Source organism: Dermacentor andersoni, chromosome 5 (assembly GCF_023375885.2).
Source record: "Dermacentor andersoni chromosome 5, qqDerAnde1_hic_scaffold, whole genome shotgun sequence".
NCBI classification, from domain to species: domain Eukaryota; kingdom Metazoa; phylum Arthropoda; class Arachnida; order Ixodida; family Ixodidae; genus Dermacentor; species Dermacentor andersoni.
This window is the reverse complement of record NC_092818.1, coordinates 43,583,054-43,595,622: the sequence shown is the minus strand read 5'-3', so window position 1 is coordinate 43,595,622 and position 12,569 is coordinate 43,583,054. Positions and strand designations below refer to the sequence as shown.

The 12,569-nt window shown below is 46.9% G+C and overlaps 1 protein-coding gene across 1 annotated transcript in view; it reads left to right on the top strand.

The window, feature by feature from the left end:
- The window catches only part of LOC129384565 (uncharacterized), a gene marked incomplete at its 5' end in the record, with an annotated part of 54,670 nt that overhangs the window by 22,694 nt on the left and 19,407 nt on the right, over positions 1-12,569 (top strand). The window contains one exon of the mRNA XM_055070071.2: positions 8,564-9,016. Coding sequence (XP_054926046.2) covers positions 8,564-9,016 — 453 coding nt within the window. The remainder of the gene's footprint in view (positions 1-8,563; positions 9,017-12,569) is intronic.

Below are 12,569 nucleotides of genomic sequence, written 5' to 3'. Positions count from 1 at the left end.
TCCGTCGTCGTCCTCGTGTGGAAGTTGTTCATGTAGTGCGCATGAAACCCTACTATGCGTGTACGCGAACCCCGAGATGCACCTGAGAAGCTCCATTTCTTGTCGCCGAAATAACTTTTTGACGCGACCGAGACGGTCGCTTTTTGCATGGGGGGGGGGAGGGCAATTGACACAATCTTGTGGGGCTCCCGCATCGTGGGACGGCGCGCACAAAGGTCGGCGCCATAAAAGACGATGAAGGGCGTGAGCTGTACGTTCTTCTCCTGGCCCACCATTAAACAAAAGCGTCTATTTTGTAAGACTCCGTCTTCAATCTACGTTACAGTATTTGTCATGTGCGCTTCATTAGTGCAACGAAAAGACCGCAGACAGGCGATGAATGTCAGCTAACTAGCCTACTTATCTATCTTGCTGCTTAATGCTACATTCCTCTACATTTAGGTAAATAAATAAAAAAAATGTAGTTTGAAGCTGAAGCAAAATATATTGCCTTATCGGCAGCAAACTTCACTTCCAGAGATTATGCGGGAAGTACTGCCAGCTGTGAGAGCCATCTGCACAACCCCCCGAGTTACAGGCGCTAGTGCTTTCAGTGGAAAACAAGCAGCATGAATGTGCTGCTTTGGCAGGATTATCATTACAGCATAGACCACTCACAGCGCAAGTCGCCAGAGTCTCGAATATCTACATTGTGAGCGGTATCGCACTGCAACCACAAGAACATTTTTCAAAGGCTGCACACGTGCAAGACATGTAGAATAAGCAGCTGCATGTATCTGAGAACTGATAATCGAAGCTTGCTACTAGGATATTTGCGTCCGTTTAAATTTGCAGAGGCTTAAAGGTTTTTGTCCAAATATCTGCGGTCTTTGCATGAAGCAGACAAAGTAACACTGGAAAGAAAGAGGAAAAAAAAACAAATAGCGGACTAAATTCTCAGGTCTGGTCGATGGCCACATTTACTCAATTCTAATGTGCCCCCCTCGATTCTAATGTGCACCTGTTTTCCGTGACCAAACACAAAGAAGTCCTTTACAGTACCGCGCAAATCATGCTTTCATACAGAAATAACTTTCTCTCGTTTCGAAAAACAAACATTACTCCCAGTGCACTAAAGTTGCGATTAATAAAAAAAGTTGCAGTTTCACCCAAAAGATGAAGCATCGATTGCGATATCAAATTAGTAAACAGCTATACGAAGTAAGGATAGTAGTTTTATTGGCCGTATAAACTTGTAAACATTCGCTTACAAACTAAACTAACAAGCATGGTGTCACGCACGTAAGCAAACATGAACATGTCTCGCTCGATGACTGCAAAAACTCACTATCAGAGCGTTGTAGTAAGGAAGTGCAGTAGCAGGAGCGAGCGAATTGACCTTGGTGCTGCCTCTTGCTTCAACACGAAGTGACAAGAACACAGCGCACACGAAGCTATCGGCCCTCGGTGTGCCTCGATGCGTAGGCTCTGTCCCTGCCGTAGATCGCTTTCAATATAGGGTCCACGTGGCTGTGCCGTACGCAGCAGCTGCTGGAGTAAGCCTCTCCTTCTGTTTGCGCTAGTCTCACATAAAAGTTTCAGGAACTCAACTCCCGTGTTGCTGCCCGATTTCTGTTGGTCTCCGCACACATGAACACTTTCTTTTTTAACTTGGCATGTCTTTGCAATCGGCACTTCCACACTGATGGAGCAAACACAGAAGACGGGAAGACGAATGGTAGACTAATCTAAGCACATATACTACAGCAGAAGGAGAAAGCTACGGAAGCTAGGCTCAAAGCGCGTACGAGGCACCCATTTTGAACTGCTGATGGCAATATGGTAATGCATATTTCGGGTCGTACCCGATCCTAATGGCATGAAATTTTTGGACCCGTTTTACCGGGGGAAAGTGCGTGTTAGATTCGAGTAAATGCAGTATTTGAAATTCCCCCAGCATTGCCACCAACTCCACAGAAATAATGTCGGACGGCGACCAAAACTGTTCAAAACCAAAACACTGTACAATGTCTGGTTCGACTTCTCAGTCTTTAAGGGCCCCTGAAACGGTTCGGAAAAATTTTGTAGGCGCGTAGGGTACAGCTTAAGTAGAACATTCGCACCACAATTTCAGTGAAGGGTTACATATTAATGGAGCTACAAGCGATTAGATGTTACCCTCCCCACTAGCCATGCTTTTCCTCCTCAACTCGTTCACCGAGCGAGCGGAGCTAAGCTCCGCTTCGCTGATTCCCCGTCACGATGCGACGTCACATCGTCCACTTCCGGTTGTTTTGGAGCCCGCCCCCGCCCGCGCGAGACCTCTCCGCTAGCCGCTTGGCCGTCGACCCCATGTGAGAGCTATCGAAGCAGCATGCGTTGCGAGCATTCTGTCGTAGCGTCGAACGTGTCTGGTATTCCAGTAACCACAGGCAAGCTGGTCATTTCAGCAAATGACTGGAGGCATAAACTCAAGCTGATGAAGGAACTTTAGCGTAGGCATACGTGAGCGGTCTGATCGGTCTGCACGGTCCAGACACTTGTTGGCGCAGCGCTTAACCAGCCAAACAAAGCGCTAATATTGCTCTAACCAAGTGTAAAACATTTTAAACATTTATAAAAACGTGTTGATGATTACACTCCTGCGAAAAATACACACCAGCAGCAAAGAAAAATACACTTCATTGCTGCTATCTGTTTATGGTTGAGCTCTGTGCCACCAGGTGGCTGCACCGTGCAGACCATTCACATTTGCCCTTCTGCTCATCTCATGGCTCATCCCGTTACGGCACAGTCAAGCGACTAGACCCTGTCCCCTTGCGCTTGCGTTTGCCCTAATAGCGGACTCGCGAAACGCTATTGCGTTAGTAATCTTGCAGTGTAACGTGACGGCCACAAACTCGCAAATCCTGGCGCCGATCCGATAGCGGCAGTCCGATGCGTAGCAGCCAGTTCGCTCGTATGCTGCCTTGCAGAGGGATACGATGTCGCAGCTTGACATATTGCCAGTCGCTACGTTTGCAGTCCACAAAGCAAGAAAGTCGAATCATAGTGCTCGCGAAAAGACTGAGACCGACTCTGACCGCGGAGCTCTCGTCAAAACGTAGTACGTTGTAACACAAGCAGACGACACTTGCTGTGTGCCGGAAGTGCTTAAGAGTACTGAAAAATTTTTCTTGTGCATTCACTTTATGCCACTTTCTTTTTATAAAAACAAATGAACTAACATTCCAACTATTACGAAGATCATTTGTTTACCATAAAGTTGGAAAAATTATCGATCACGCACCCTGGTCAGCCAATCGGATAGCTCGCCCCACTGACGTCATATGGGTGATTTCCATCATATGGGTAGGGGTGGCTTAAAATTCCGCCGAGCAGTGTGCTGCGATCGGCAGCGATGTGCATTTTTAAAACCTTATAATAAATTACACGCTTTATGCGGAGCACTTAGATGTGTCAATTAATGATCACAAGGACCTACTCTAACGACTCGGTACGTTTGTAGAAAATCGTCAAAAGCGTTTCAGGGTCCCTTTAACCACGAGCGCTTGATGTCAAAACATGGCAACTACGGACTTGCTGGAGGTTGCTCCACCGAAGCGCCATCTTTCAGCTTAGCTCAAGAAACATAAAATTCTGTACTCATTCGGTAAATCATCATTCAGAAACAAATCACAAGACAGTATAATGTGTAAAGTGGCATAAATATGCCATTTAATTTCTATTCAGATTTAGTGAGCTCTTCTGAAAGTATGTTTAGAACATTTGGTTCGGTACGTGTTAATTTTAGATATAGTATTGTTTAAGTGATAGTTTCAAGTACATTGAAACCCGGCTATATCGAAATCGCAGAAAGCGCCTATCAGTTCGATATAGAGCATAATTCGATATAAGCCTGCTCAAGAATTGGATGTCATAAAAGCACATATCATTTATAAAATCACTTTATTGATGAAACTAGCTTAGTTTCCCATGAAATAGTCCTGTATTTTCTTCTGCTTGGGCAATTTCGCTGCCTGCAACACACGTACTTCTCCATAATGTCTAAGGAGTCGGAGCAACTGAGGCCGCAACCTTCCGCATTTGCGCAGAAGCACCGGACTAGTGTGAGTGCACCAATCACCTCAGAGGCCGTGAGCAAAGGATGGTCATTGCTTCCCTCATTGTGCCCACTTTCACTTGTGCTTGGTACGATGTCAGCAATGTAGTCTTCGTTTTGGGGCTCTCCCGTGGTCGTGACACCGTGATCTGCACTCACAAACTCGTCGACTGTTGATTCGTCAACAGCTTCCGGAAATTCTGACAGCTCACTCCAAACTTCAGCAACACCGGCAACGACTTCGTCGCATTCATCAGAATTTACAGTCATCACCGAGCATGTGGAAGCCGGCACATCTGAAGCAATTTCAGATGAATCACTTGTACCCAGCCATGCGTACGCGTCGGGCACCAGGGGCATCGGGTTGCAAGTTTAGCCGCTTTAACCCTAATCTCTCTCGTATTCATCGAGATCGTGCTGAGATTGCTTTTCGGAATCTTGCACACTGCAGGGACATCCAACTTATCACAGCGTTCGATCCAATTTATGATTTCGAGCTTCGCAACGAAAGACGAATTCTGCCGCTTCATCACGGCAACACTGCGGGAGTAGTGTTGCCATTGGCTGGCTGAGCAAGCACTGCGGGTAGGGCAGGATAATTTTTTGCAGCGGGGTGTCGACGACTCAGCCGAGGCAGCGCAGTCACTGTAGGGAGGATGGAGCTGCGCCGCCGGGTTTCCCCGCCACCACGAGGGAAAGCCAATTTTTGGGGGCACTTTTCCGCTGCTTGACGTTCTACATATATCGGGAGTCGCTGCTATTTTTGTTCAACGTGAGCATAATTTTTGCTGTATATATACTCATATATATGTGTTCAGAAATTGTTTGATATATAGAATAATTCGATGTAAACAGGTCCGATATAGTTGAGTTCGACTGTATTACCGTTTTGTCTGGCTAGTTGGAGAAACCTAAGCAATGCCAAACTTCAGATGGGGCTTCCAGAAGCACAGAGAGGTTTAGCATTTCTCGAATTCTTACAAATGCAGGTAATTTGGGCGGATTGCTGGCTGGGTGGAGCCATAAACATGAGCGGTTGGAGTGGTGACTCCGCCTGATGGCACAGAGCCTGACCAGACGAACACAGAGGCATTATTGCAGTTACCAAGTGCATCCTACTTCGCTGCTGGTGAAGTAGAACGTATAAAAACTCAACTTCTCCACAATTACACTGCTGATGAAAATTTACACCAGCAGCAAAGTAGAATACACTTGGTGACTGCAATAATAGTTCTGTGTTTGTCTCGTCGATCTCTCTGTCACCAGGTAGAGTCACTACTCCAATCGCCTTAGGGAGCCTACATGCAAGCTCTGTTTTACGGTGGTGACAGCCTTTGTAAAGGTCATTGCCACCGCCAGCTAAATTGGCGGGTTAAACTTTCCAACAAGTTATAAGTTGTGGGAGGCAAAACGGCAAAGGACCAGCCAACAGGCCACGTTTTCCGCAACCCTTGGAGACGTGAAGCTAATTAATTTTTTTTTACTAGACTTTGGCTTCAGCAGCCAGAGACATACAGCTTGTCTGAGTGCAGTACATGGCACATTTACATTTTAGTTAAACAGGTTAGTAAGCACAGTGTTCATTAAAACGCACTTTGAAAAACACCCTTTACATGTTATGCACAAGTGAAAGGCAACGACAATGCTTAATGCAGCTCAAGTTCATGGCGTGAGATAATACTGCCACGAGCATGTCACCCTGCCGTATATCTTGTTGCTTTATACGTGTCACATGACATGCAATAGAAAAAAAATGTTTGATGTTTCAAAATAAAAGAAAAAGGCGTTTAGTACATTAAAGATGCATGCCGGTCTCGTGTGCGCATTGGTATAAAACTAAATTAACGAAATTTAAAAGATTGCATGTCAGCATGAGTACACCAGAGCATGACAAAAAAGTGCAGGAATGCTCCGCAACTTCTGGTGAGATTGGGAACCAAAATGGCTACTCACCAAATTCGGCAGTAAGTGACAGTCAAAATTTTGGTGTTGTCACCACATGAAAATAGCGCTTGCATCTGAGCTCCCTAGGTCGCTCATTTTTGCGCCTCTGCTCACTTGGCAATTCGCCCGAACGGCCTGTGCTTCCAGGAATACCAGACATGCTATAACTCCCTAGTAAGACCGAACAGTCAGCAATGAAGCGTAAATGGTGGATGTGACTGTGATGTTATTGGGTGCAGGATCACCCCAGAAAGATGCAGAAGCAGCACGCAGAAGCATAAACACGCATCAGACTTGTATTGACGCACATAACACATAGAAAACGGCACACACACGCGACAGTTCCCCAAAATACCTCATAGACGAAATGCAGTTATATCTATGTATCGGTCAATTATAATTGGCCTACAGTTCAGGCGGAAGCGCGTGTCGCCGTGTCGGAGACCTCGTGAGACCGTTGTCGGCCAGCGAGCGAGGTCGGACAGCAGTGTTGGCCAGCAGGGTCAGACGGCCGGGTCGGACAGCAGGGCCGGACAACAGGGTCGGACAGCAGGGTCGGACCGCATCGCGGTGCTCAGATGGCCCTGCGCAACACTTGATATACTGGAGTCTCCGCATGCCCGGTTTCCCTCCGGCGGGGTTTGCACTCGGGAACCCACGGCCGCAGTCACCGGGTCACGTTCACAGCTGGTGGGGTAGCCCTGTGGCCACTCACCCGAACGCTCGATCACCCTGGTTCAAGACCGCCAGCCCTCCTGGACCAGTTGTCCAGCGGAAGAGCGAGACGAGGTAGCCTCTCAGCGGGCGACAGCGTTGACTCGGGTGTGGCGTAGTGACGCGGGTGGCGATAGCTCCTATGGGCCGGATGCCCAGCGAGGAAGCTCTTTGCCGTCGAACGCCGAACCTCGTGCATTGCTCACGCCACGGGGCCACGGGCCACACTCTCTCGCGCCATGCTTTTTGAGGCGCCACTATCGACATCATCATCATCATCGGTGTCGATGATGATGATGGCTCTCGCGGGTATTTGCAAAAAGTCGCTGTCCACTTCGCCACCGCACGGGTCACTGTCTTCATATGTTTATGCTTCGCACTCCCGCATACCACATATCACAGTGACGTTACGGGAAGACAGGTTGGATTACAGAGAAGCAGTGGATCACAGAGAAATAAGTGTGCTAGTTGGGCAGGTCACGTAAAGGGTATAGCAGATGACCAGAGCAGCAGAATAGGCGCTAAGGAAAAGGAAATTCAGTCAAGTTACAAGTATGTATAAAGGTGGGATCCCATAGCTCACGTAGGAGTCTTAAGAAGGGTCCCTAGACTATATGGTTTTATATACAAACACATTGAGTATGTGAACGAAAGAAAAGTGAATGTTTGCGACCGTATAAATCAATTGCTTCTTCATTTATTAAGTAATGCAAGCATGAAATAGTGAAGGTTAGTTTTGTAACCGACAAATTGTTGCACTGTTTGGTCTGTCATTAATGTCTTGCACTTGGCTGGATCATATGAAAAGGAAAATGACCCATAATTGGTGTAGGCATTCGATACAACTAGAATGTTGTTGGTTGCTGTGGTATAGAACATACTGTATTTAGTCGAATCTAGGCTGGCCCCGATTCTAAGCCGACCGCCGAATGTCCGAAGCCCGAAAAAATAAACAAGCTCACCTCGAATGTAAGCCGAACAAAAAAAATGAGGACAGCATTCACAAAATGAAAACGGCATTTATTTAATATGAACATGCCAAGGTCACTCTACGTCGTCATCGCTGCTAGCCTCGTTCGCATGCTCGTACACTTCCGGATGCGCGCAAGCTTGCGTCCACTCGGCCACTCATGCGCAGACAGTGCGGCATGGCTCATACGCGTTGAAATGCTGCGCGATCTCGGTGAACACCTCCTCTCGGTTATTGCGCGCTTATCGTCCTTATCACTGTCATCTCCTCGTTTGCGGCTCACGCAAGAAGCATCTCCCGTTGCCCCCTCCAATGACGGATGTTTTTCTCATCGATGGCGAAGTCCCGCCTGGCTTGAACGTTTGGCGATGCTTCTGCGGCTAGAACAACTTTTCGTTTGAAAGCAACACTATAGTGGTATCGCCTGTTTGGTGCCATTACGATAACGCCACGCTGCACACCCATACGACACAGCTCAAAATGGCGACATCACTTGTGTACTTTAGTTGGCTACTGGCACGGCTAGTAGCGGTTGTGATGCTAGATGACTTTTCTAGATGGTGCTAGCTACGCACCATATTTATCATTTTCAATTGCAGACTGGCACGTTTGTTAAAATCTTTGAATCTAAGCCTGCCCTAGAGTTTGGCATATGATTATTTGAAAAAAAGAACTCTCGGCCTAGATTCGAATAACTATTGTGCCACAAAAATTCCTTGTTCGGGTATTTATAAGTGCAACCAGCGGTGCTTTAGGCATGTTTGGATTAAGTATGACAGTGATTGTACTTAGATAAGCTATCGATAAAACGCAGTACGTATGTTCATGGCCACATTTTCCTACTTTACTTGTAGGTTTTCAACCGCAAGGCTCGGCTAGACCTGCACATGAAGTACCTGCACCTAAAGGAAAAGCCACACGTCTGCGAGGACTGTGGCAAGGGTTTCACGCGGCTCGAGGACCTGAACCGTCACTTAGTCCTGCACACGGGTGAGAAGCCATTCCAGTGCCCAACGTGCCACAAGCGCTTTGCCATCAAGCCCTCGCTCAAGATCCACATGGTGACCCACACCAAGGAAGAGCCCCGGTCGTGCCACGAGTGCGGCCGCGCCTTCATTCGCAAGGATTGCCTCATGCGACACATGCGCAAGCGCCACCGCGACCTGCTCAACCGCATCCTGCTCGACGAGGAGGACGACCGCATCGCCCCGACCCCCGTCGCCACTCCGGGAGGCACGGCCAACACGGATAGTGGCATCAAGCTGGGTGCCCAGGCAGGCACTGTGGCCCGGATCCTGTCGGAACAGGTGCGAGTGTGTGCCCTCACTTTGGTTGGACTTTTCATCCGTATTTCAATCGCTGTTCTGTATTATTCACTTTGCAGAGAGTCACACACTCACCAGAAGGCTAAGTGGCAGTGGCCATAGAAGTCGCTAGAAATCTTCATAGAAATGACTACAGTCACCGACCGATAATTCGGCCATGCCGTGGCACCGCCACTAGCCTCATAGGCATTAAGGATGACCGAAATTTCCGACACTCTACAGCGCGTCGTGCGATAATTCGGACTCCGATTGCACAACTGTGTGCTAATTTGGCCACCAAGTCGTCAGAATTACGTTTATTTTCATTTTGAGATGTCGCCTGCGTGGTTGTCGGCCATGTCACCAACGGCTCTGCAATACCGAAACTTGCAAAGCCTAGTCAATCTTGTAGTCCCCAATGAGAATTCGGTGCATGCATTGACTGTACTTTCATCTGTCTGTAGCGACAGCATGACAATGGCTGAGATGTGGGCCTCGATTTTGTAGTGATGCCTTCCGCTCAATGATATGTCACTCTTATTATCCACCGTTCATGGCCGGCTGATACTGTTGATAATTCGTGCGGGGCGTCCTCTTATCACTGGCGAAGTGTGAAAAATGTAAAAAGAAATAGCATAAAAGAGATTGCTGGAAAGTCATTGCCACGGAATGTCTATGCCAAAGGCAAGTGCCTGTGCGCGCAGCTACATGTTGTCAAATTTGGGCTGTATTCGATGATCACTTTCAAAGATACCTTAATTTTCACGTGACAGGCAGCAGCACTGTGATAAGATAGCGTGCTTGGTACTATGTCATGCATGACGTCGTTCATACATGTCATTGCGCTTTGCGCCAGTCACATGAAAGACAGCATGCGTGCCATATTGCCAAAAATGCCGTTGCTCGCTGGTGCCAACACGTTTCATGCTAGTCACATGAAATTAAATGTATGTCTGAAAGTGGCGATCCAAAAATATGGCTCGCCTTTTTCTGGCCGCTTATATTTAGGCAAATCCGGTATTTCAGACTCTTGATTATTTGAGCTTTTTGGCGCTCCCTGTCGTGTCCAAATTATTGGTTGGCAGCTGTGGAGGGAACGGTGGTGTCCTTAGAAGAATATCTGTAGTATACAGTCGGTGCCTGATTTTCCGGTCCTCGGGGACCAAAAAGTAGTTGAAAAAAATCGAACACTCCGAAAAACACGTTCACTCAAAAACAAACTTATTAGACTTAGAGTGGCCTGAAAAGATCTATAATAATGCCCTACTTCATACTACGCATGGAGGGGATCAGACTTAAAACTTATTAGACTTAGAGTGGCTAAAAAATATCTATGATAATGCCCTACTTCATACTACGCTTGGAGGAGATCAGACTTGCTTGGATTCGTGCAACAGTGATGTCGTCTCCATATATATTCTGACAAGAGCGTGACCGCATTGGAAATCCCTATTGCCGGAGATTGCCATGGCGATAGGAGAAACGAGCCACATTTCTTCACACCACTTGGCTCTCGCGAAGATGCATAAGGTGGTGCCCATCACACAAATGCAAAGCTGCACAAACACACACAAAGATGCAATGGCTTCGAGACACGTCTGCTTTATAGACACAGCACATGTAAAAAGAAACCGAAACTTAACAAAAAAATTTTATCCCGCATTAAAAGGACACTGAAGGCAAATACTAAGTCGGCGTAAACTGTGAATACCATTCCAGAAACCTTGCAATGCTTGTTTTGTGCCAAGAAAAGACTAAGCTTACGAGAAAATTGTATCTGAAAGGTCGGGATACCTTTATCGAAATTCAAATCTCCTGCCACCCAACCAGGGGTGTGGTGACGTTGCATTCGCCACCACCGACCTTCTCTGCCGTCGGTGAGTAAAACGACGCCCGACAGAAGGCGGCACCGATCCAAGACAGAGAGGCGGATTCGCCGCTGCAGCTTCTTTGTAGTCAAGTGCCGTAGACTATTCGGGCATCCCACGACATCACATTGAAGTTGAATTCTCTGCTACCTGCAGTTTGTGCGAGTTTCGCAAGCCAGCAAAACCAGCGCAGCACTACGCGATCAGGAAAGTACTGAAATGCGAAAGTGTGGGCGGCGCGGAGTCAAGCGAAAACGAAACCTTTCGACTGCCCATGTCGTTGTCAATGGTAATTTCAATGAGTTCTTTTTTATAAACCTGAAGTGGAACTGGACAAGTAGAATTTCATTTCATCTTATATAATACATTTCGAGGATGTATTTTGCAATGAGTAGTTGCATACTCGCGGCAGAATTTAACTGAGCAATGCTTTCATCATTGAACAAGTGCTTGAATGTCCCGGGGGAGTCTCTAATCATGTCCTGCATTTACCTCGATTTCTCAATTATTAAGATCCTGTTCACGATAATATTGATGTCTTGGAGATTCTCGAGCACTAATATATTACTTTAGATTGACTTAGTGTTTCCCTTTAGTGTCCGTTTAAGTGAGTATGACAATAGTGCTGACAAGAAAAAAAGCGTTTTGTCAGCCAAAAAGAAGCGGGCATGGCCTCTGATACCGGAGAATATCGTGCTCTGTATTGAAAGCGTGTGCCTTCCAATCTAGGAGGCTATAGAGCGGGCCATTGGAAGTCAAGCCTGGCCAAGCCAGCAAAGAAATGAAGATGGCAGCTCCCAAAATCGAGTAGCGTGGCTCAAAACGAGCGACTTAGTCAGGAAAATCAAACTTTGCAGGCTAAATTTCTCAAAGAAATCGGTTCCAAAGATGCATTAGCTCTATGGGAACTCTGACAGTGTATTTATGAAGTCCCGAGTATGCATCAAGTCCGAATTTTTGGAGTCTGAAAAAATCCGTCGACGACTGTATATAAGCAGTGCAGGATGGCAGTGCAAAGCACAGGGATGGAGGTGCTGTGCCAATCGCGCCAAATCGTCAAGCTGTACCAACCAACAGCAAAACACTGATTTCGAATGAAGTTCCGAAATTTAGCAGGATGTGCATGTCCAGTGGCAACCACACACAGCCGAACGCGTACACTGGCTGCACTTGGCCCTGCAATCCAAGCCTAAGCAATTCGCATCAGCATTTGCATTTTTGGAGTGTCTGGTTTCATAATTGTAACTAGGCTACAAGAAAATTAAAACTTTTTTATGCTATACAATGCATTACGAATATTTTATCAAAGTGTTACGTGTTTACATATGTGCAGACCAGCTAAACAGGAGTTAAACTGGCGCTCATTTCATGGGGGCAGTCGGGAAGGAAAGCTGCAGTGAATGAATATGGTCGTACAGTCTGCTCAGCTTGTTTCGCTGCACATTTTAGCACTCGATCTTGCGCCCTATTTGTACACCTGCGTCGAGTAATGGGCAAACGGTGTGACATTGCAAATTTTTTTCACACGTGCACCACATCCACTTACCGGGTTTATAGTACGGCACACCGACAAACAACCTACTTGCTTTCATGAAACTTATTGGTCACTAATATCCAGTGGCAACTGCTATCGTCACTCAATTTGTGCCCAGGCTACACTATCTTCTCAGCACACAATGTCGGGCTCT